Source organism: Juglans microcarpa x Juglans regia, chromosome 1S, assembly GCF_004785595.1.
Source record: "Juglans microcarpa x Juglans regia isolate MS1-56 chromosome 1S, Jm3101_v1.0, whole genome shotgun sequence".
In the NCBI taxonomy this organism is placed as follows: Eukaryota; Viridiplantae; Streptophyta; class Magnoliopsida; order Fagales; family Juglandaceae; genus Juglans; species Juglans microcarpa x Juglans regia.
The window spans coordinates 16,984,174-17,008,959 of record NC_054595.1 but is presented as its reverse complement, the minus strand read 5'-3'; the positions used below and the strand labels follow the sequence as shown (position 1 = coordinate 17,008,959).

At 35.2% G+C, this 24,786-nt stretch overlaps 3 protein-coding genes across 3 annotated transcripts; 2 read left to right on the top strand and 1 right to left on the bottom strand.

The window, feature by feature from the left end:
- Positions 1 to 436: 436 nt before the first annotated feature.
- LOC121247364 (uncharacterized mitochondrial protein AtMg00810-like) lies at positions 437 to 3,658 on the bottom strand. Its single transcript, XM_041145727.1, has 3 exons — positions 3,605 to 3,658; positions 1,809 to 1,887; positions 437 to 1,152 (listed from the first exon to the last, which is right to left on the bottom strand). Exons 1-3 carry the CDS (start codon positions 3,656 to 3,658, stop codon positions 437 to 439), a joined length of 849 nt encoding a protein of 282 aa, XP_041001661.1.
- Positions 3,659 to 7,799: 4,141 nt separating this feature from the next.
- Positions 7,800 to 13,443, top strand: LOC121246213 (gibberellin 2-beta-dioxygenase 2-like). The gene is made up of 3 exons (XM_041144273.1): positions 7,800 to 8,508; positions 10,898 to 11,270; positions 12,894 to 13,443. The coding sequence occupies exons 1-3, from the start codon at positions 8,123 to 8,125 to the stop codon at positions 13,164 to 13,166; spliced, it is 1,032 nt and encodes a 343-aa protein (XP_041000207.1). The 5' UTR covers positions 7,800 to 8,122; the 3' UTR covers positions 13,167 to 13,443.
- A 5,888-nt stretch (positions 13,444 to 19,331) lies between these two features.
- LOC121247363 lies at positions 19,332 to 20,297 on the top strand. The gene has a single exon (XM_041145726.1). The coding sequence runs from the start codon at positions 19,332 to 19,334 to the stop codon at positions 20,295 to 20,297; it is 966 nt and encodes a 321-aa protein (XP_041001660.1).
- The last annotated feature ends 4,489 nt before the right edge of the window (positions 20,298 to 24,786 follow it).

Sequence of the window (24,786 nt, the reverse complement as noted above, 5' to 3'; positions counted from 1 at the left end):
AAAGAAAGACTTTCATGCAATTGACTTGATGAATTAATACAAGTACAAAATGTATTTATAGAGATAAAATAAAATAACAGAAAATTAACTAACTTTCTACATCTTTTCCTACTTTGACACGTGCTTCTTTAGACTTTAATTCCATTTTCTCAATTTGTGAGGCTATACTCGAACACCCCCATCAAAATGAACATGTATATTAATTAAGGATGTTCATCTTGCGAAGAGTGTGATGAAAAGGGAGGGAGCCTAAAGGCTTTGTGAATATATCTGCCAGCTGCAATCTTGAAGGAATGTGGAAAAGTTTAATAATGTTTTGCTGCAGCTTCTCTCGAACAAGATGGCAGTCAATTTGGATGTGCTTTGTCCTCTCATGCTGAACTAGATTGGTAGCAATAGATAATGCTGATTTGCTGTCTGTATAGAGTAGTGTTGGCTATTGGTGGCTAATGTTTAAGTCTTGCAAGGCATAGAGGAGCCACTGGATCTCACATGTTGTTGAAGCAAGGGCTCTGTATTCTGCTTCTGCAGAAGACCTGCTAATAGTAGCTTGCTTTTTACTTTTCCATAAGATTAATGAATTGCCTAGGAAAATAGCAAAACCTGTTACACTTCTTCTAGTATCAACATACCCTGCCCAGTCACTGTCTGAAAAGGCCTTTAGCTGCATTTCTGATGAAGAAGAGAAGAATAGACATTGTCTTGATGTAGCTTTTAGATATCTGAGTACTTTAATAGTTGCTTGGTAATGACTAACAGCTGGTTTGTCAATGAATTGACTTAGAACTTGAACTGAATATGCAAGGTCAGGTCTAGTGATTGTAAGGCACAATAATCTTCCAACCATCCTTTTATAAGCTGAAGGATCTTCATAGAAATCAGAATCTGTTGTAGTAAGTTTAAGATTCGACTCCATTGGCAAGACAACAGGTTTAGCACCAAGAATTCCAGTGTCTTGAAGTATGTCTAAGGCATACTTTCTTTGACAGATTGATATGCCATTTTTAGACCTCACCACTTCCAAGCCAAGGAAGTATTTGAGTTCCCCCAAATCTTTAATTGTGAACTTGTCATGTAAGAAATTTTTTAGCAATTCAATCTCTAGTAAACTATCACTAGCCAGTAGAACATCATCTACATAAACTAGGAGTGCTATAAAAGATGATTCAGATTTCTTAATGAACAAAGAACAATCTGAATTTCCTTGAGTGAAGCCATAATCAAGTAGAGCAGTAGACAGTTTTGTAAACCATTGTCTAGAGGCCTATTTTAAACCATTAAGGCTCTTGAGAAGTTTACAAACTTTGTTTTCTCCTTTGACAGCCAATCCAGGGGCAATTCCATATAAACCTCTTCATGTAAGTCACCATGTAAAAAAGTATTATTCACATCTAGTTGGTGAATATGCCAATTTTTAATTGCTGCTATAGGAAGAATCAACCTTATAGATGTGATCTTGGCTATTGGAGAAAATGTGTCAAAGAAGTCTAAGCCTTCTTGTTGAGTATAGCCTTTAGCTACTAATCTAGTTTTGTGCCTTTCTATAGTGCCATTTGCCTTGTGCTTAATTCGAAATACCCATTTGCAACCTATGGTTTGTAAGTTTTTAGGAAGAGTAACAAGTTCCCAAGTTTTGTTTAACTCTAAGGCATTTATTTCATTTTGCATAGCAACTTGCTATTCAAGTCTTTTGGCAGCTTGTTTGTAGGTTTTTGGTTCTTGGAAGGCTGAAATGGATGCTAGAAAGGCTTTATGGGATGTGGATAGTCGATTGACAGAAAGAAAATCAGAAATAGGATAGAGATTACCTGAATTAACAGAACAACCAATAGAAGCAGATGATTGATTTGCACTTGAAACAGTAGAAACATTACCACAATAATAATCCTGCAAGAAAACTAGTGGTTGTTTAATTCTTGAAGATTGTCTTAGTTGCTGTGTGTTTGAGGCAGATTGGTAGGGTTGATTATTATTGGAAAAATCCTGAGCATTAGGAAAGGAAGATGAACCAATATGTAAAATTGGTTCATTAGAAGGTAGATTCTGATCTGTCTGAATGAGAGAATGAGAATTTTGATCTTTTCTGATCTGATCATAAAGGAAATCTGAAGTAGAGTTGGTTGGAGGAAATAGAAAAGAGTGTGTCTCAGAATATGAAATGGGTGGAAGAGCTTAAAAAGGAAAACTGTTTTCACAGAAAACTACATTTCTCGAGATGAATATCTTGTTTGTATTGAGGTCCATCAACTTATAGCCTTTTATATTAGAGGGGTAACCTAAGAAAAGGCAATTTGTGGCTCTTGGTTCAAATTTATGTCTATGATTTGTAAGTGTTGAGGCAAAGCAAAGACAACAAAAAACTCTCAAATGGGAGAGATTAGGTGCTTTGTTGAAAAGCATTTCAAATGGTGTTTTATTTTTGAGAAAGGGGTGGGAATTCTGTTTATGATATGTGCAGCAGTCAACACACAATCACTCCAAAAGGTTAAAGGTATATTTGCTTGAAACATTAAGGCTCTGGCAGTGTTTAACAAGTGTTGATGCTTCCCCTCCACAACTCCATTTTATTGTGGCGTTTCCACACAATTTCTTTGATGTATAATGCCATGATCATTATAGAATTGGGTTAGAAGGAATTTTGGTTCATTGTCTGACCTTAATGTTTTGATAGGAATACTAAATTGTGTTTCTACCATTTTGTAGAAACTTTTAAGTATATAAGGGAATTCAGACTTTGCTTTGAGCATATAAACTCAAGTGCATCGTGTGAAGTCATCAACTATAGTGAGAAAGAATCTGTATCCAGAATATAAAATAATACCAAAGGGACCCCATACGTCACAATAGATCAAATCAAACATTTTATTAGAAGCGGTGTGGCGCCCTCGAACCCCACGTGTTATTTTTTTTTGTGGAGTTCGTGACACCGGGATGATGACCACACGGATCACGCACCCCAACGACCAGTGCTCAAAGTGTGTACATACAAAAAATGAACAGTATAATATTCACAACGGAGAAAATAAAATGGTCTTTCTTTATTAAGTACCAGAATTGTACAAAAAGCAGTAAAATAACTTTACAAAAATTTTACAATCTTCTGACAGATAATTTAAAGAAAACAAATAATATAAGGGAAACAAGTCCCAAAACGCTGAACAACATAACATCAACTTAAGCTTCTGGCGGAGTCGGTCATTCAGTTTCATACTCGGGCTCTGCGTCAAACTCTACGATACCATAAAACGGAACCGTAGGGTAAAACACCACTATGAGATTATGACATTTCTGCAAGTAATTAACCAAAACAACATCCAAGAGATTTAAAACACAATTATATAAACAAGAGTTCCCATACGAACAGAAAAACAACCCACATTCATTTTTTCCAAAAATACCATTTTTTACACTTACACCAAAAATCTCATTTTTGTCCCAATCATATTTATTATGAAATTTACGCATGCACCACGGTCTCCCCTATGGACCGTCCGCACACCCTGGCTCTCTTCGTCACATCACGGGTAACGTCCGTGCATGAGACTTCGTAACAAGCGATGCCCAGTTCCGTGCCCAGCGCATACATGGCCAAGCATCCTCTAACCTTGCAAGCCAAAAGGTCATGGAATCGGTACGAGAGTATTACCGTCTCGTCCATTCCCGTTGTCACCCTGCGACAACTCAAATGACGTCACGTCAGTCTGTTACGCTCCCGAGTGACCAGAAGAGCTCCACCGAGATAATGCCCCATCTCGGCTTGGGGTCGTGATACACATGCACCCACACCATTAATAACAATAGTCTCAATTTCAACAGACAACGTGACATCACAGCACAATTTATTATAAACGATAAATATGCATTGCAACAGTTTATTGGAATTTAAATATCTCAATAAAATAAACCTCCATTTTACAATTATACAGTATCACAAATACACGCGAAATCCCGTCCTCCAATCCGGCCCAAGGCCCAAATCCAACAACTCCAATTTAACAAACCCAACACTTCAACAGCTCAAGGCCCAATTTCCAACAAAAAAAAACAGTTCAATAATTTACAAATGAACAACAGTTATGATGTTAATTTAAATTACTTGATTTACGATGAAAAATTACATACACACGATGATGGGTAATTCTGAAAGATCACTCAAGGGCGTTGCTCAAGGCGGCGGCTCAACGGAACAGTGCCCAAAATTGGGTTTTATCACACAGCAACAACAACCCAACTGATCAATCAATTTCTCCCAATTAAAACAAAACCAAGTACAACAAAAATCAAAGCTCTCGGATTCAACCACCCAAAATTCACAATTCTTAAGCTCTCGGATTCAATCACCCAAAAATTTTACAGATCAACACACAAAATACCAAGAGGTGAAATGGCTTGAAAGAGAGAAAGAGGATGAGGATCTCCGAAAATTAATCTGAGGAACCCGTGGACTATAAATAGACCAACAATGGCGGTTTGAGGAGCTGTGTGTCGCACGGGTAGAGAAGATGAAAACGACATCAAGCCGTGGAGGAGTGAGATGCCTTCGCGCGGACGTGTGGTGTGGCGGCAAGGACAGCACATTTGGAGCCCATGCCCAACACCACCAAGATGCTTACGGAAGAATGAGGTGGTGGCGTGGGGAACGGCAGCTCGACAACAAGCTTCGGAGTCACTACCGAAAGACACGGAGAGGAAGAAGCAAAGTGGAGGTGGCGGCTTGCGGCTGACTTGCGGAACGAAATCCTGAAATGGAGTCGGCAGCAGCTGCGTGGAGGAAGGGAGAAGAATTTTGCAGAAGAAAGGAGAAGGAGAAGTCGCGCGGCGCAAGGGAGAAAGGGATGAAACCCTAAGCCATCCCTCCAAAACGACGCCGTTTCAGAAAGTAAGGGCTGAGTCTCACGGGCCTCACGACTGGGCCACGCTTTGCACACGGTCTGGGCCCTTGCTAGGCTGGGCTTGAACCGGCTCACCAAACTCACACACCCATGGCCCACAGTGAAAAATACACATACACACACAGCCCAAAATGAATAATACTACAATAAAATTACACAAAAATTACTAACACATATATAAAATAATTAATAAAGAAATTAAAATCCCAACATACCAAAAATAATTAAAAATAATAAAATAACCCAATAATATAATTTAAATAATTTAAAACCCATAAAATGGGGATCTCACAAGCAGTTTGAGATACAGGGAAAGAAAGCTTTCTTTGCTTTGCTAAATGATATATATCACAAACATTTGTGGAATCAAGAGATATGGATGATTCTAATTGTCTAAGAGAAGGTAATCTTGAGTTAGAAACATGTCCTAATCTGTAGTGCTAAAAATCTAATTGAGTTTGAGTAATGGCTGAAACAAAAGATGAAGAATTAAACTGGGTTTGATTGCAGGTAGCCTCTTTTGAGATAATTTGAGATAAGTGGTAGAGTCCATGTTTCTCAAATGCAATCTCAATCATCTTCTTTGTTGATTGGTCCTGTAAAAGACAGTAAGAATCAAAGAAAGATACAGAGAGATTAGATTCTTTTGTTAGTTTGGAAACAGATAACAAATTGAATGAAAAGCTTGGAACACACAACACATTATGCAGAAATATGGTGTTCGAGAGGCAGACAATACCAATATGAGTAGCTGAGAAAGAGTTACCATTAGGCAGGTTAATGGAAGTATTAATTTGCTTAGGTGCAGAAGAATATAAGAGGGGTGAACAGATCATGTGATCTGTTGCACCAGTGTCCAAAATCTAAGAAAAATTATGCTGTGAAGTTGAAGAAACTGAATAACAAAAATGTGGTAGTTTACTAGAGAATTGAGAAGTAACAAGATTCACAGCTGGTGTAGGGGATGGATTTGAATTTGCAAGTGCTAGTAGTTTAGTAAATTCCTCAGAAGTTAAAGAAAACTTTTGATTCTCATTACTGTTTTAAATGTAGACCTCTCCAGTTGAAATGGCAGCATGGGCAGTAGGAAGATTTCGCTTTTCTTTAGGTCCAGTCCAACCAGAAGGATAACCATGAAGTTGGAAGCATTTTTCCACTATATGTCCATTATATCCACAGTGAGTGCAATACAAAAAAGACTTCTTCTGCTTGTCTTTGGAGAACTTTGACTGAACAAATTGTTGAATATTTTGTTTGACTAACAAGGCATAGGTTTCATGGCATACAGAATTGGTTAATTGTCTTTGGCTTTCCTCTTGAAGCAGTAAAGAAAAGACTTTAGCCATGCTTGGCAATGGGAAAACAAGAAGTAATTAACTCCTGACTGAAGCATATGAATCATTTAACCCAACCAAGAACTTTAACACATAATCAGATTGTTGTCGAAGTAGTAAGAAATCAAAAAGATTGTATGTGCATGATGCCATCTTTCCACAAGTGCAAGTTGGGAATGGCCTATAGTTAACATACTCATCCTATAAGGGTTTGAAAGTACTGAAGTATTAAGTGATTGATGAAGAACCCCGAGTCATAGAACTTAGAGATTTTTCAAGGTGAAAAACCCTTGGGCATCACTTCTCAAATATCTTGTTTTTAACTCATTCCAGAGATCTACAGCAGATGCTGCATAAAACAAACTATTTCTAATATCTTTGGAAATATAATTCATGAGCCAAGAAAGTACTAAATTATTGGCACAGAGCCAAGCAGTATGATGAACATGCTGATTGGTAGGAGGAGCAGTAATCGAACCATCAATGAAAGCTACCTTTTCTTGACAGTTAGAGCCATAGTGATCGATCGACTCCAGACAATGTAGTTGTCTCCTACAAATACTTCTGAGACCAAGAGAGAACCTGGATTATCACTAGGATTAAGATACTATGGGCTAGAAGAATCATCTGAAGGATTAGAGGGACGAGAAGATTCTAAAGAATTGTGAGGGTTTACTTCTATCATTTTACCAAGAAAATGCAAGAAATGTAGAAAATATGCAAGAGAATATCTCAAGAGAATTCCTTGCAGAATTTGCAATGTAGATTGCAAGATTTAGGAAAGAAAATATGCGGAAGCTAGTATGGTTTTCAATCTGATACCATGTCAACTTTTTGATAAACAGTTGAAAGTAAAACTCGATGAACACAAAACAGAGGTAGAGTAGATGAAAAGAAAGACTTTCATGTAATTGACTTGATAAATTAATACAAGTACAGAATGTATTTATAGAGATAAAATACAATAACAGAAAATTAACTAACTTTTAACATCTTTTCCTACTTTTGACACTTCTTTCTTTAGACTTTAATTCTATTTTTTCAATTTGTGAGGCTATACTCCAACAGTTAAAAAAAATAATGAAAATCGGGCGCGAGTCCCCAACATACTGAGAGAACACCTATTGCCAATATTTTTAAAGCTTTTTCCATGTGATTCAGATAAATTTACAAAACGATGAAAAACAAAGAAAAAAGCTTCAATCTATACATATTGTGATACATTGACATTTTTTGGTAGTAAAGAAGACCCAAAACTGACAAGTACGTTGTGGAGAAGTTGAAATGCGCAAAGAGGTAAGGGATCGATCACTTCTTATATTACAAGAAAATTGTTTATTTGTTACCAGTTAATTCTAGCAAAATGACTATTTACAATTAAAATGAGTCGGTTTTAATCACAAATAATCTTTTCGTTGTAATTAAATGATCACAAAAATCTATTTTTCTTGTAGTGTTAGGAGTTTCCCTCGAGCTGCATGCTTTTCTTTCTAGAACGGTTTCCGTCGATCACGTTTTAGCTCCCTCCCGCATGCATGCGTACGTTCTGCCAAAAGGAAAGAGAACGACGGAGCAGGAAAGCCAATAACTCAGTAAGGACAATATGGATATTTCAATATTTATGACATGGAGGGTATGTGTTTCGTGCCCTCCTCCCGGCGTGCGTTATAGCTTGCCTTCATCTGTTTTCACCCCTCTAAAAAGCTTGCCTTCTTAGCTTCTAGTCTTTCTCCTCCTTCGTATCGTACATAATCTCTCTCTCTCTCTCTCTCTCTCTCTCTCCTGCGAGAACCCTTTACTAGCTCATCACCGACACGAACTGTGTTTCGTTATTCTTCATCTTCTTCCCCATCTTTTACTTGTACGACGTTGTCCGCTACACAGCAAATAATCAAAATGGTGGTAGTACCCTCGCCAACCCAACTTAGCACCGAGAAACTTCGAGTCGTAGACCTTCCTATAGTAGACTTGTCAGCCGACAGAGCAGAGGTCTCAAAGCTCATCGTTAAGGCCTGCGAAGAGTACGGTTTCTTTAAGGTTATCAACCATGGTGTCCCCGAGGACATCATTGTAAAACTGGAACAAGAAGGGCGCGACTTTTTTGCCCTACCAGTGTCCGAAAAACAACGTGCTGGGCCGGCAAATCCCCTGGGCTATGGCTGCAAGAGCATAGGCTTCAATGGAGACAAGGGAGAAGTTGAGTATCTTACGCTTAATACTAATCCTCTCTCCATCGCCCAGAGATCCAAAGCCATCTCCATTAATGACCCTTCGAAATTCAGGTACTTAGGATTAATTAACTAATAATCTTATTATCTTTTAGCAGTTCATATATTTGCATCGTTTTACGCATCGCAATGGTTGCATGCATGGCTAGCTAGCTTGCGTCTCTTTCTTAGAAAAAAAGATTTTCACAAGTCCAGTCCAAACGTGTATATATATCTCTCTCTCGCTTGATGCTTTTAAATTCATATAAAACCTTATAAGATTGATTATTAATTCTGGATTGCTAGGTAGCTTTACGATGTCGTTGTTCATGACCTTGCAATTGTGTATATAGATATGGGCATGCAGCAAGTATTTATGAGAAGTAGTGACAAAAGATGGGCATGAGCTATATTAATGCATGTGAACGTAGGATATTTGTTTGGTTGGATGATCTGGACCATGCATGAAATCACAAACTTTGCTGGCAGAGCAGGTGCCTTGTTAATTTCAGTGAACTATATGCAAAAACGTGGTCGGTCTATCTATGGAGCTATCTTGAAATGAGTTGTGTGTGCCCTGTAAAGAAATATCTATGCAACGCTTGATTTGCTTTCAAGACTAAAACTTAAAATTTTAAAAATTTTGAAAATTACTTATCTCATCATTACAATTTTTCTAAATTTCTACACAAAATAAAATAAACAATTTAATTTTTTCAAATCCTAAAATAAAAATAATATTAAAAAATATTCTAATAATATTTTATTTATTTTCTTAAATTTTTTTTAACTTTTTTCAGCCGACAGCTAGCCATAGCTAGCTAGCTGGCTTAATTATGTGAAAACATATGCAATTTTTTGTGTGAATTATAAACTGAATTGATCAACAATGTCATCCTTCACATGCACGGCACATTTCATGGTGGTAGGAAACTCCTATAAATTCTTAATTTATAGCTGTACGTATATGGTGGGAAAGATTTTTTTAGTTAGGTGGCAATATGTTTAGATCATTTGAATATCTGTTTTGAAATTTTTATATAAATCTTTTGAGGTTTTAATTGTAAACACGAGTACTGTACTATCTATGAAAAACATGTTTGAATTTATGATTTTTAAGATATATATATATATATATATATATATATGTATATCAAGTTTATTTAGATGTATAAAATCAATACATTTCGCTTGAAATATGTTTAGAAAAAAATTCTTGACGCTTTTCTTATTTTTGTGAAAAATGTTTTAATTTTTTACTGGAATCAAGATAAATAATTATTTATAATATTATCGGGGATAATTTTCCTTTTCATGTTTAAATTAGATTGTATCTATGTGTGTGAAAATTGTCAAATATATATAATTGTCACATGGTGGCCGGCTAAATGGCATTTTCCTAATATCTATATGCAAACGAGTATGGACAGACATAACTAATATATAATTATTTTACAAATCTATACTATAATAATAATAATATTTTCTTGAATTCATGTACACTAAATTTAAAATAAGAAAAAAAATTAAAAACTTAATATTTCATTATATATGGGATTGTAGCACAATTGTGTACTGTTAATTAATGTATATCTAACTCTATAAAAAAAGTCCAAAGAAAGAAGGTTAAACCATCAATAATATTATTATAGTACACTCAGTTTTTAAAGAATAAAATACAGTCCAATTAGGAGTCACATGGGAGAGTGGGGGGTATAGTTCTCCTTTAAGGCTAAGGTAACATGACAGGGACACCTTACTCCATTTAGCATATCCCAGCTGGGGTTGGGGACACCTTTATTGTGAAATTGATCAGTTGAAAAAATTGAAAAGATAAGGTCATCATACATATATATAGTACAATCAGAGTGACAAGTTCTCAGAGAAAGACACATCATCAATAGGGTCCAATCAATTCATAATCTGGACATGAGTCCAGTTTGATTGAAATGGCTCTGCTGACCATTTGGTGGTGCACTTAAAAAAGACATGGAAACTACCCAAAAATAGATAAGAAAAGTATACCAAAACTGTTTAGTTTCACTGTAATGGCCAACATACCACACCATTCATCATACACAGCAAGCAGTACAGTCAGTTTGAGTTTCTGCAAAAACATTGTTTGTTTATCATCAATTATTTCAGTAAAAATGATATTTTTTGTCAAAATAAATTTATTTATTTTTTAAATAGTCATTATTATTATAAATAATTCGTTATAAATATTTATTTTTTTATAATATTTTAACACCCTACACTTCTCGTGCATGTGTGAAAGTGACTATATATATTTTTAAATACTACTAGCTATATTTTCTTCTATATGGAAAATGATGAATATTGGTTTAAGTTCTGCAAATTTTGTGTAATATTTTTGAAAAATGAAAAAATTTACATATATATATATATGTATACTTTTTTTGAAAAAATATTATAATTTTCTAAATTCAACTCTATCTTATAGCTATGCCGCGAGCGGGTATATTGAAGCAGTTGAAGGGCTAGCTTGTGAGCTTTTGGAACTAATGGCAGAGGGCATGCTGGTCCCAGATACCTCAGTGTTTAGCAGGCTGATTAGGGACGTTGATAATGACTCCATCCTCAGGCTCAATCACTATCCATCTCTGCAAGTAGTGGAGTGCAAAAACTGGGACACCTCACCCACCTATGCAGATAGCCTTAAGGTTGGATTTGGAGAGCATTCTGACCCACAGATCTTGACCCTTCTGAGATCCAACGATGTGGGTGGCCTTCAAATTTCTGTAGAGAATGGGGTGTGGATCCCAGTCCCTCCTGATCCCACTGCTTTTTGGGTCAATGTGGGTGACATGTTACAGGTTGGTTTTCTTTATCTTTTTCTCATGGTAATTATGGTAAGAATAAATTCTTAGAACCGACTCAAAATTCATTTGGTGGGGGAATCGCTGCAAATTAAGCTTTGGTAATTTGTAAGCTGTAGGGGGGGCCTCGCAGTTCATTGATCAGTTTCCACCAACGTGGAGTTGGTGAATTGAGTAATAGCTAATTACTTACCCATGTTAAATTTTACTTCAATAAGTATAGAATATTTAATTATTACATGTTTAATTAACTATCGATTAAAAAATTATAAATTTATTGCTACTAATTTGGTTAAACTTTTAATTTTAAAAGTCATAACAATAATTACTACTAATGATATTACAAGTTTTCCAGCTTGTAGAATAATTCCTTTACTATGTACCCATATAAAGTCATTAGCTAAAATTAAAATGAAAATGAAAATTTAATTAATATTCTTACACTAGTGATGATGCGTAAGTACCAACAAAGATTGCAATAGTTTTGTAATATAAGATTTCAATAAATGTAGCCATTTTTCTTTGTTGTCAAATGGTTCCTTGTTTCCTACCCATTAGGAAGGTAAAAGAGATTTTTCCCAAGCATTTAACCTTAATTGAAATCAACAAGAAATGAACTCTTGTTTTTAATTAAATTGACTATATATATTGTTTCATAGTTTTAATTTCTTGGCATAGGAAAAAGAAAGAATCTGTAAAAGTCCCTTTTTTTCTCTTTAGCGTTTCGCTCTCAACCAAAACCCACTCAAAGATCCTATCTTCTCCACCCAGAGAGAGAGTGGAGCTTTGACTCCTTTATCCCGCCTCCCATCTGGCTAGTCCAAAACTTTGCAACCTTTTTTTTTTCTGGTCTTTATTTTATTTTCCATCCATAGCAAGGAGAAGCGTCGATCTACTGCTTTCTAGAGTCTAGCGACCACTATGTGCCCCACTGCAGGATTCCCCAGCCGCTGATCTTTCAGATGGCTAAAGAATATTGTCGAACGGGGCGGCACATGAGTCATACGCGCATGGGGTCCATGCGCCACTGCACAGAGAAGTTCCCGTTGTCGCCACGTGCGGTATTTCTGGGGCCAACGACCTTGGATTCTACAGATCATCTGACCGACCTCTATACTTCTAGTGTGGTAGTGTGTTCCCCATGTGCCGCCACAATCCTAACTGTCGTCCTTCGGCGATTCAACGGTTCTCATGTTTGCTATCTATCTATGTTTTCGCTTCTCCTAACCAAGTATCGTGGGAAAGAAGTAGTGTAAGTCTTCTGCAACAAGTCCGGACGAGCAAAATACAACACAAATCTCTTCACTGTGATTTTCAGTCGTAATATCACAGTCCGTTTATTCTACTGTATCAAAATTGCTTTAAGCAACTTCTCATTGGGGAAAATGGATGGGGGTCAAGTCATTGACCCTAGATCCCTCTTTTTTTTTTTTTTTTGCTTTTTTTTTTCTTGTGTTGTATTTGCTAATTTGTGTTGAATGCTGAGGCCTTTTACCCTATTAACTATTGTATCATGTAAATGTTAAATATATCTATAATATGTTTGCTTAAAAAAAAATTCTTAGTATATATAAGAGTACTTTATTTTGGGTGTCATATATATTGTTTGTTTTGAATTAGGCGATGACAAATGGAAGATTTATAAGCGTACGACACAGAGCATTAACAAACGTAAGCAAGTCTAGAATGTCAATGGCATACTTGGGGGCTCCACCCCTCCATGCATGGATAAGTGCACCTCCAGAAATGGTCACTCCCAACAGCCTGTCTCTCTACAGGCCCTTCACTTGGGCTGAATACAAGAAAACAACCTACTCTCTTAGCCTCGGGGATACACGTCTTCACCTTTTCAGGGCATCCTGCACAGACCATGCCGGCGCCGGAGTTGCCTAGCTAGCTAGCTTCCTGAGTTCAGTGCTACTGTGCGGCATGTGGAACAATGACAGTTCTTTCAATTGGTTTTCCTTTTTTCTTTTTCTTTTTTCGCATGACCAAAAGGGAAGATTGATATAATGGGGTTTGAGGGTATACAAATCTTCCCCATGCGTATCTTTATCTTGCTTCGAGATCAATGATATACTTGTATTAATGGTATAGTATTAATGGTACAACTTCAAAAACAAAAAATGTTTTTGCTTCCAGTTATCAAATTTGATACAAATAGCGAGGTTTAGAGGTTTGGAAACAAAAATAGTAACACTCTTCTTTATCTTAAGACTCATTCGGATAGAGAAATTATCTCATCTCATCTCATCTCATGATTATAATTTTTTTAAATTTTCACACAAAATATAATAAATAATTCAATTTTTTTAAATTTTAAAATAATAATAATAATATTAAAAAATAATATTTTAATAATATTATATTTAATTTTTAGCTTTTATCTAAAAATATTTCATCTTATCTTATCACACTATCCAAACCATACCTAAGAGTCGTGTATTGAGATGCACGTCAAAATCATGGAGCTTAATTTAATTTTTTTAGCTTTCGCAAATGGAACAAATGCTTAATTAATATTAATTAATAAGGGTAGCAATAACTTAGAACCTTCCACAACTTGCAGCTTGAGATAACTTAGTTTGTAGCCAAATCCACTTTGCTTTGTTTAAATCAAGTAGCCCAATCCCTAAGCCTACCTTCCAAAATAAATAAGATTAAAATAAAACAACTTAATTCCAACAGTTTTAAAGTATTTTGTAGTCACCATCGATCCTCGATGGCGTAAGCCGTGATTCAATCTAATTAATTTGCACTCGTCAGATGCCACTAAATCATTCGCATAATATTATATATATTAAAACTAATCATGATCAGCATTGCTTGACCCGTACGTACGTGTTTTGTATCTGATTAAGCATAATGTCAAATTAGCTGAGTTCATTTCATTAATTAAGCTTGTAATTTTAGTATTCTCCTTTGTTGTAAAAGTGAAATGAAGCAACTCATTTTCTTTTTTTTTTTTTTTTTTTACTCTTAACACTGCAAAAAGTTCACACATTTTTTTTTTATTTTTATAATAGAGTTTTTTTCTATGAGCAAGATAAACATTATATTAAATTAAAAAACAATCCTTTCCTTTTAGAAGGGTAAGGTGTTTGTCCTTTCTTTCTTTGAGAAGGGTGAGGAGGTAGTCTAGGTTTTGATACTTATTCTCAGTTCGAAGAGTACTAAATCAAGGCAATGTAACATGGCAGAGGAACTAGAACTCGTGTGAAGGTCTTAAGTTAATAGAGGAAGAACTAGAAGAAGTTAACTTCACAGAGGAATAGACTAAAAGAGCAGACTTGCATGGACAAAATTGTCTGATTATGTTAGTTTTGATGGAAAAAAAACATTAACAAGGAAGCTTTCAAAGCAATCTGCATGATCAAAATATGGAACCCAGAGGGATGGATAAGCTTTAAAGAGGTAGGGCATAACAAATTTCTAGTTGAATTTCAGAAAGGCATGGATATAGAAAGGGTGCTTAATGGAAGACCTTGGTCTTTTGATAAAAACCTTATATGTATTCAAGAGTTCGACAGCAATACTCCACCTAATGAAATGGATTTTAGTCATGAACATTTCTGGATATAACTACATGGTATGCCTTTAGCTGCTATGACTTTTGAGGGGGAGCGAATTGGAACCATAGTAAGGGAGGTTATGATAGTGAATGTGGATGGGGAAGGAGTTGGCTGGGGTAAATATCTCAGGCTTAGATTCAGTTTGGATATCACGAAACCTCTTCCAAGAGGCAAGATGATTAGAATTGAAGGGAAACAAAGGCGGATAGAGTTTAAATATGAAAGACTACCTTTGTTTTGTTTTTAGTGTGGGGCTATCAAACATGTTGACATAATCTGTGCATTGGAAAAAAAAACTAGAAGATATACAACAGGAATGGGTACAACTCAATATGACAATGGTTGAGGCCCTCTATTATAACAACCAATGGCTCAGGTGAAAAAAGATTTAGAGCTCATGGTAGACAACGAGCTAATTTATTGCCACGACTTGGGAATGGAAAAGAGAGTAGGACAATTGGGCTTAATACTAATGGAAGTTCAATTCAAAGTGGCAAGATTATAACTGGGAAAGATACCATTCATTTGGAATATCATCACAAATCTGATAAAGATGAAGCAAACCAAAACATCAACATACCAGTTTCAAACAGATGTTAGTAATAAGAGAGGACTGGAAGAGGAAACTAGTAACCCTTTGAGGAGGTGTGCTACCAACCATCTGAACAATTTTGATAAAGCAAACAGGTTTGCAAACTCTTTGATGAAATCAGTAGGTGCAAAAGAATGTGTTAAGAAGAAACCATTTTGGAAAAAAAAGAGCAAGACAAGTTATTATCGAAAGGGCAGTCGAAATGGCACCTATGGAAATTTCTAAGAATGACATAGAGAACGGGAAAAGAGAGACACCAGATTTAAGCTGCAATGAACAAGGTCTTTCCAAAAAACCAAAAGGTATGCTCAATCCTGTAAGGAGTTTAAATCAAGAACAAATAATGGTGGATGCCAAGCAGCCCCATCAGTAAAAATAGATGCATAAGCTGGAACTGCCGAAGGCTTGGAAACTCTCGAACAATTCAAGAGCTTCATCATTTTGTGAAGCAAAAGCGCCCAAACATAGTCTTCCTCATTCAAACAAAAAGCAAGAGGGAGAAGATGGAAAGAACAAGGAACCAATTGGGATATGATAGAAGCTTTATAGTAGATAGTAGAGGATTCAATGGAAGGCTAGCTATGATGTGGAATTCAAATGAACACATAGAAATGGAATCATACACTAGATATCACATCTCATATAACTCAACCATAAAATGGGAAGTCATGGATCCTCACAGGGTTTTATGACAACCCTTGTACAACACTTAGAGAAGGGAGTTGGCAGTTGCTAAAGCTTTTAAACCTTGTAGATAACAAGCATTGGCTTTGTATAGGTGACTTTAATGAAATTTTGCATCAACATGAGAAGTTTGGGGGAGCCTCTAGACCTTATACTCAGATGAAGTCTTTCAATCAAGCTCTACAAGACTGTGAACTCAATGATATGGGATACAAAGGTCCTAAATATACTTGGTTTAATAATAGAGAAGTCACTAATTTTACAAAAGAAAGATTAGATAGAGTGGTGGCAAACTCACATTACATCAGCTTGTTTCAATACATCAATGTTTATACCATAGCTATATGCACATCAGATCACAACCCTCTCATTATAACTCTAAATACTCAGTTTCAAGAGGAAAGAAGGAAGAGAAGAGTATTTAGATATGAATTCAGTTGGGGAGAAAGGGAATTTGATTGTCAAAGTTTAATTTCTAATGTATGGAATGATGGCATCAATAATGGGAATACATTAGCAGCAGTGCCAGACAAGCTTAACAAATGCAAGAATACACTACTCACCTAGTGCAAATCCCAGCAGCAGGAAATAAAGGGAATCGTGGAGGCAAAAAAGGCAAAACTGTAACAATTTCAGCAAAGGAATAATGCAAGAGATTTGCAAGAAATAAATCAGATCAAAATAGAAGTGACAATGATACTAGATGATGAGAACTTAAAAAGGGAAACAAAGAGCAAAAGAAAGCTAGCTTTAGTATGGTGACAAGAACACCAGATACTTCCACAATTGTGCATCCCAGAGAAGAAAAACAAACCATATCAGTAGCATTGAAGATGAAGATGGCTATACTCACAACTCTGCTCAAGGTATAAATCAAGTCTTTCAGAATTATTTTAACACCTTATTCACAACTTCAAATCCAACTGGTCATACTGAATGTATGGAACCTATGCAAGCAAAGGTTACTGAGCAGATGAATAATAAGCTACTTGAATGTAACGCCCCAATGGAAGGCCCAAACCACATGGCCTATACTCCAAAAGGACTAGTCAATGATACAATTGGAGCTCCACTAGAACCTTATAAAGAGCAAGAACTTCTCCTTCCCAAGCAATGTGGGATCCCATACACCACCTACCCTTATCCATATCATATGGGGTATCACAATCTACCCCCCTTAAATTCCCGACGTCCTCGTCGGGCCTGTCCATTGTAGGTGGCACGGCTCAAGTCCCACATTTCTGGTTGGGATAGGCTCTGATACCATTTGTAACGCTCCAATGGAAGGCCCAAACCACATGGCCTATACTCCAAAAGGACTAGTCAATGATACAATTGGAGCTCCACTAGAACCTTATAAAGAGCAAGAACTTCTCCTTCCCAAGCAATGTGGGATCCCATACACCACCTACCCTTATCCATATCATATGGGGTATCACATTGAAGATTTCAAGTACACAGAGGTTCAAGAAGCTGTCTTCAGCATGAATCCAATGAGCTCTCCAGGACCAGATGGGTTCTCAACAAGGTTGTACTAACAGCACTAGAATACATTAGGTAAGGAACTATGTGAAGTTGTGACATTGGCCTTAAATACAGACATAAGTAACGCAATTTAAAGGTCATGGCAAAGGTTATAGCCAATAGATTAAAAATTTTCCTGCCAGAAATCATCTCTACAACTCAAAGTGCTTTTGTGCATGGGAGACAAATTGTAGACAATGTGATAGTTGCTTTTGAAGTATCACATTCTATGCATTGTAGATTGAAAGAGCCAACTGGATATATGGCATTAAAATTGTATATGAGCAAAGCATATGACAAATTAGAATGAAGCTTTATAGCAATTGTGATGGAAAGAATGGGTTTTGCCAACAGGTGGATAAATCTTATTCTCAATTGCATCAAAACAGTTTCTTACTCTCTTTTAATTAATGGCAATCCACAGGCTGCTTTTAAACCCTCGAGGGGCATAAGACAAGATGATCCCTTATCACCTTATCTCTTCATCATGTATTCAGAAGCACTTAGTTAGTTACTCAATAAGGCAAAGAGGGATAAGAAATATATTTGGTTTTCCAATGGCAAGGGGACAAATAGCAGTAAATCATCTATTTTTTGCAGATAATAGTTTATTATTTTGTCAAGCTTCCTCTATTGAATGGAATAGGTTACTACACTTGATAGGACAATATGAACTAGCTTCAGGTTAGAGGTTGAACAAAGAAAAATCCTCTATTTTCTTCAGCAAGAATACCAGGAATAAAACAAGAGAAAGCATTCTAAGCATAACAGGTATTAGAACAACAACTTCCTATGAAAACTATCTTGGATTACCTGTTTTCTTTGGAAAATCCAGAACTAAGGCTTTCAACAATATTCTTGACAAAGTGATAGGCAAATTGAACAACTGGAAACTGAAATTCCAATTGAGAGCAGGTAAAGAAATACTTCTTAAAGCAGTCATTCAAGCTTTACCAGAACTAAGGCTTTCAACAATATTCTTGACAAAGTGAGAGGCAAATTGAACAACTGGAAACTGAAATTCCAATTGAGAGCAGGTAAAGAAATACTTCTTAAAGCAGTCATTCAAGCTTTACCAACTTATTCAATGGGAGTATTTAAACTGCCCAAAGGTTTACTGCATGGCCTCAACAAGCTGATGAAAGGATATTGGTGGGGACAAATAAATTAAGAGAGGAAAATTAGTTGGATTAATTGGAGTCAAATGGGAAAGTCTAAAGCTGAAGAGGGCTTAGGGTTAAGAGATTTTGAAAACTTCAATCTTGGTTTGTTAACAAAACAAGGCTGGAGGATGATACAACACCCTAACTCTTTACTTGCACGGATATTACATTTCAAATACTTTCCTAATTATGATATTTTCAATGCAAAGTTGGATAGTAATCCATCTTATCTTTAGAGGAGCTTTCTGTCTGTTAGACCTTTGCTTAAAGAAGGAATCATATGGAGAATAGGAAATGGAAATTCAGTCAGAATATGGTCAGATAAGTGGCTACCCAAACTCACCATATTCAAACCTCAAAGTGGTCTAAATACACAGGCACCAAAACTCAAAGTAGAGGTTATTATTAATCAATACACAAGGAATTGGAACCTAAACCTGATCAAAGCAGTCTTCTCAAAGGATGATGCTGAAACCATAAGCCAAATACCTCTCACTAATTGTAACAGGCCAGATAAATTGATATGGAGATGCACAGCAATTGGAATTTTCAATGTCAGAAGAGCTTACTATTTGCAGGGGAAATTCAAGAAATGAAGAAGGGGCAAAGTTCACAAACTCTCAAAAAACATGAAGAGTGGACCAGAATATGGAATCTAGACATTCCTCCAGCCACAGAGAACTTTTTGTGGAGAGCTTGTCTTAATATTCTTCCTACTATATTCAATCTTTGCAAAAAGGAGATATTGACTGATAAAAACTGCCCGATGTGCCTAAGGGAACCAGAAACCATTGAACACATACTATGGGAATGCATTTATGCAGTAGACATTATGCGGAGAAGTTCAAAGAATATCCAAAAGACTAAGGCTTCTTCCCATAGTGTGAAGGTACTAATGGCAGACATGTTCAACAAGCTACAAAAGAGTGAAATGGAAGAACTGGCATTAATTTTCTGGAACCTGTGGTGGAGAAGAAATCAACATGTTTTCAACAACATCCTTATTGATCCTAACACAGTTCTACATAGAGTTAATCAAATGCAACATGATACTACAGGGTTACAATTCAGAACAATCAACCAGGCTCAAAGCAACATAGCTAGAACTGGCACTTCGGAAAATCCTCCACCACGTTGTTGCAAAATAAATTGGGATGTGGCAGTTGATAGAAATCATTACAAGATTGGTATTGGGATTGCAATCAGAGATGAGGAAGGAAATCACTTGGCTATCATGAGGAAGAATTCAATCCTATGTCCTGATCCTTTAATAGTAAAAGCAACAGGAGCACTAATAACAACAAATTTTGGAATTGATCTGGGAATGAGAAATGTCATATTAAAGGGTGATTACAAAAAGGTAGTTATGGATATCCAAAAACAAGTAGCAAATGACAGGTACTTTGGGATGATCATCTCAGAAATTAGATCAAGGATCAAGTGTTTTGATATTTGTGTTACTAAACATGTTATAGAGAAGGCAATGTAATAGCTCACACATTGGGTAAAAGTGCTCTAATTCTATCAGAGTGCATAGTGGACTTGGAGGAAACTCCACACTATTTTCTTTGTTTGTAATAGTTTCAAGTAAATGAAATGAGTTCTTTTCAAAAAATAAAAAATAAATAAAAAACAGTATAGGCAGTGGAGGCAAGAAGTTGTAACAAATACTCCAAACAAGTTTATAATGTTGAGCTTCTTTTTATGAAGAGTAGTACTGGTTCTGTGAATTGTGTGCAGCTCGGTTTGATGATCCTTGTGGTTTTTTGGTGAATTTTTAATGAGTCTTTTATGGAGTACAGGATTGGACCGATAGGCTTAAACCACTACAACATAATTGGTTTTTTGGGATGATAATTTTTGTCTCAAAAAATTGGGATTTCATCCCAAAACATTTCATCGGACGAAAAAAAAAAAGCATCACATGGTCGTTCTAATAACAGTGCCCCAAAAGGTATTTTGGTACAAAAAATATCAATTTCATCCCAATCACTATTGGGACACTTGAATTTCATCCCAGAATCACTTTTGGGACGTGATTAAGCCCAAAGAATAATGCGGTAGTTGTAACACAACTTTGGGGTGTCGATTTTACAGAGAGACAAATTAAAAAAATTGTAGAATGAACAAAGAAACCAAAGAAAGAGATTAAACTTAAATGCAAATTAAAGTGAAGCAAAGTGACTAACGGAAAAAGTACTCAAGTTTGACAAATAATAAAATGTCAGAAATCTCTTGCACAAATATGGTATTTTAATTATTCTTAATTCATTGAATAACTCAACTGGGAACTCAATTCTAAATATTCTCAATCGGAAGATATAGATTTATAAACTAAGATTAAACCAAATGTAACCCTTTAAAAAATCATTCACTACTTTAAAAATATGTAAATTATTATCGCTATTGAAAAAATCCAACGACGACAATATACTCAAGAAGCGATATTGCAGCAAAAAATTAAATCAATATAGATAAATAATTGAATCAAATATAATCAAAGAGCTAATGCATTCAATAGAAAAAGCATGACTGAATCCATAAACAGAATAAATTCTATGATTATTCAGAAAAGAAATCATCAACAATGAATTGAGAATAATAAAACAAAAGAGTTTAGTAATTGAAAATCAAATACATAAATAAAAAAGAAATTAAAAATATCATATAATGTGCAAGTTCATCCCTAACCCTACTTGAGAATTTAGTTACCTATAAATATAATAGACAACAAAAATCTCAAGAGAAAAATAGAGCAAACGGCGGCCATGGAAATTAATTTCAGATCTTCCTCCTTCTAACTGAGCCGTCTCTCCTCTTCTGAACTCTCCAATTTCATGCTAATGATATGCTTAAATAGGGTAGGAAAGAAACCTTAATATCTTCATATTCCCGCACACAAAATCGACAAAATTTTAGGACTCAACTTGGTAGCCACATACATGCTTCAGAAGTTTGAATTTGGAAATTCTTATTAGAGACAACTTTGTAGCCCTTTAAGATATATTTTCAACGCATTAAAAATCACATCAATCCAATATTGAGAAAAAAGTTATGATTGCAATAATAAAGTGTATCCATTCTGTCTCCTAGCGCATTTTGGACTCTGATCCGAATTACTCTCAAACCTCATCATTATCCTTATTTGAAGAGTCCTACACTCGTTGAAAGTTCTTAGATTGTTCCAACGTCTTGCCCACTTGAAAGTCATTTGAATTTGAATGGGTTTGGACTTGCTCTTTTATAGACTCTAAAATTAAACATAAAAATCTACTAAGGAGTATACTAAAGTAAATAGAAACTTAATTCAAAAATACACATTAATTCTAATGATTTCTATTAACATTTTAGCATTTTACTCAAATAATAGAGTATTTAGAGTGCACTTTCGTACACTCATAAGGACGCTTGAATTTCGTCCCAGAATCACTTTTGAACGGTACAAAATTGACATTCAAACTTATTGTGTGTTCGAACGCGTCCTTCGTGAGTGGTCGAAGAATACCAGTCCATTCGATCAAATAGGCATGAGGAAACGTTTGAACAAATAATTTGATGGTCGAATAGTAAGACGTTCAAAAGGACAATGATAGGATTAGACGATTTCATATTAGTAGACATTCAAACGTTTAGTTCTCGTTCGATGATTCGTTCGAACGGTTTCACGTATTGTTCAAACGTTTAATTTCGATTACATTCGAATGTTCTGTATCAATATTTGAATGGTTTTACTCATCTTGTTCGAACGATTTTTTTGCATTCGAGCAGTAACTATTTTATTTTTTTCAATAATTAAAAACCAAATAGACATATATAATATTTAAAAAAATACATTACAATTTGTTCAATACCCATAAAATTAGTCTAATAAGTGTGAACTAAATAAATAAAACAGTAGTAGTACTAGCGTTCTTCATATAGAAATAAATCCCAAAATCTATACATATGATGTAAATCAGTTGCTTGGAGGCCAGAATTGTTGCATAAGTATCTGCATTTGGAGTTGCACATCTCTCATAAACTCTTCTTGTTGTTGTTCTTGATATTTCATGCACATCTCCATGTCTGCTTGTTTTACCAACATCATTGTCCTCTTCTCAAGTCAGATCAAATGACAAAACTCATGAATTAGAAGAAGCAAGGATTAAGATAGAACATTTGAGGTCCAAGAAAAAAGAGTTACTGACCTGATTAGATCAAGCATTGGATTTAGAGGCGAGATTAGAAGAAAACATGTAGAAGAAGCTGGAGATTCAATCCTAAAAAATGTTTGATTAGTGTCAATCAATGATGTCACAAAACTCAATGCCACCACCACAATCCTAGAACTTATTTTTCTTTAATTGTCCTTTTATTATTCTGTCCCAGAACATTTGAACAAATGTGATGTTTAAATTATATTATTTAATATTTGTATCGTATTTTTAATTAAAAATATCCAGTTCAAACGGTAAATTGCAATTTATAAACCTGTGAGAGCTTTTTACCTTGCGTTTGAACCAAAAAACAAAACCATTCAAACAACCGAAGAAAAATTCAATTCGTTTGAACCGCAAGCCTTGCATTCGAATGGACTCTCATTCGAACAGTCGTTTTATATTCGAACTGGTAGCAATTGTTCATATTAATTGTGTTCGAACAACAATTTTTCTGTTCGAACAAACCCAGTAATACTGTGTCCGTTCAAACAGGATCAAATCTATTTGATTGTTCGAATCAAGTTTCTATATCGTTCGAACCGTTTTAGGTTTGTTTGAACGGAAGGATTTCCATTCGGACGGATTTTTGGGATGAAAATTGTTCGTCTAAAACAAAATTTCCGTTCGAACGCCTACAATGGTTCCTCCCAATTTCATCTCTAAAAGTATTTTTTGGGACGAAAATCAAATTTCGTCTCAAAAACCTTTTAAGACGGGCTTTTTTAGACAACTTAGGGATGATTTTTTTTTTCTCAAAAAATGTTTTGAGACAAAAATGGGGTTGTTTAGGATGAAATGAGTCGTCCTAAAATACCATTTCTCTTGTAGTGCGTGTCAACTTCGTGAAAGTATTTGGAACAGAAGGTATGATACTAATCGTCAATATATATTTTTGCAATTAATCTTTCTGGGTGGGCATTATTACCCACTGTGCATTTCAATTTATCAAGGAATCATTCAATGGAATACATATATCTATATTAAACTGGTCTTGCAAGTCGAGCCTCACGTAACAAATGAATGGCTAGATGAACCATGACATCGAAAAATAATATTATTATTCACAGCGCATTGTATTCTTTTTTTTATTTAAAAAAATTCTCTGCAATTTTATAGACTTAAACATATTGTCAAATTACATAAATCTTGTGCTGTATGTGATTGATTCTATTTCTTGTTTACATTTTCTCTTATCGTACGTAACAGTTAATACAAAAGGTATACAAAATTTAAATAAATAAAAATGACTATAAGAAGTCGGTTTATATTTTCTAACATGACACGAAGAAGTTGCCCGTACCCGGATGATGATTTCTCCTATTATTGATGATCAAAACCCTAATTTGAGTTTCAAAACATAAACACGAAAAGACATCGATCGTGTTCTAAGCCGACGCCATGCTTGCAATTAATGCATATCGTTGACATATATATCGATTGTACGATGGATATTCATATATAATAACGTAATATTCAAGCTAAAAAGTCCACTATTAGGTACAAGAGTACTTCATTTTAGGCATCATTCCATTTAATAATCAAAGTTCACAACCATATTGATCAACAATTATATTCCTTTTCATTCAAAATCTTGACTTTTTTTTACAAATATAAAGTCAGAATTAGTTTTGAAGTTATTATTCAAGAAAGTTGAAGAATATATTGTAAAAATAAAAATCAAATATAACCAATTAAGATTCATATATCTTGGCCTTATCCAAAACGTATATATATATATATATATATATATATATATATATTAATCAACTTGGAGCATCT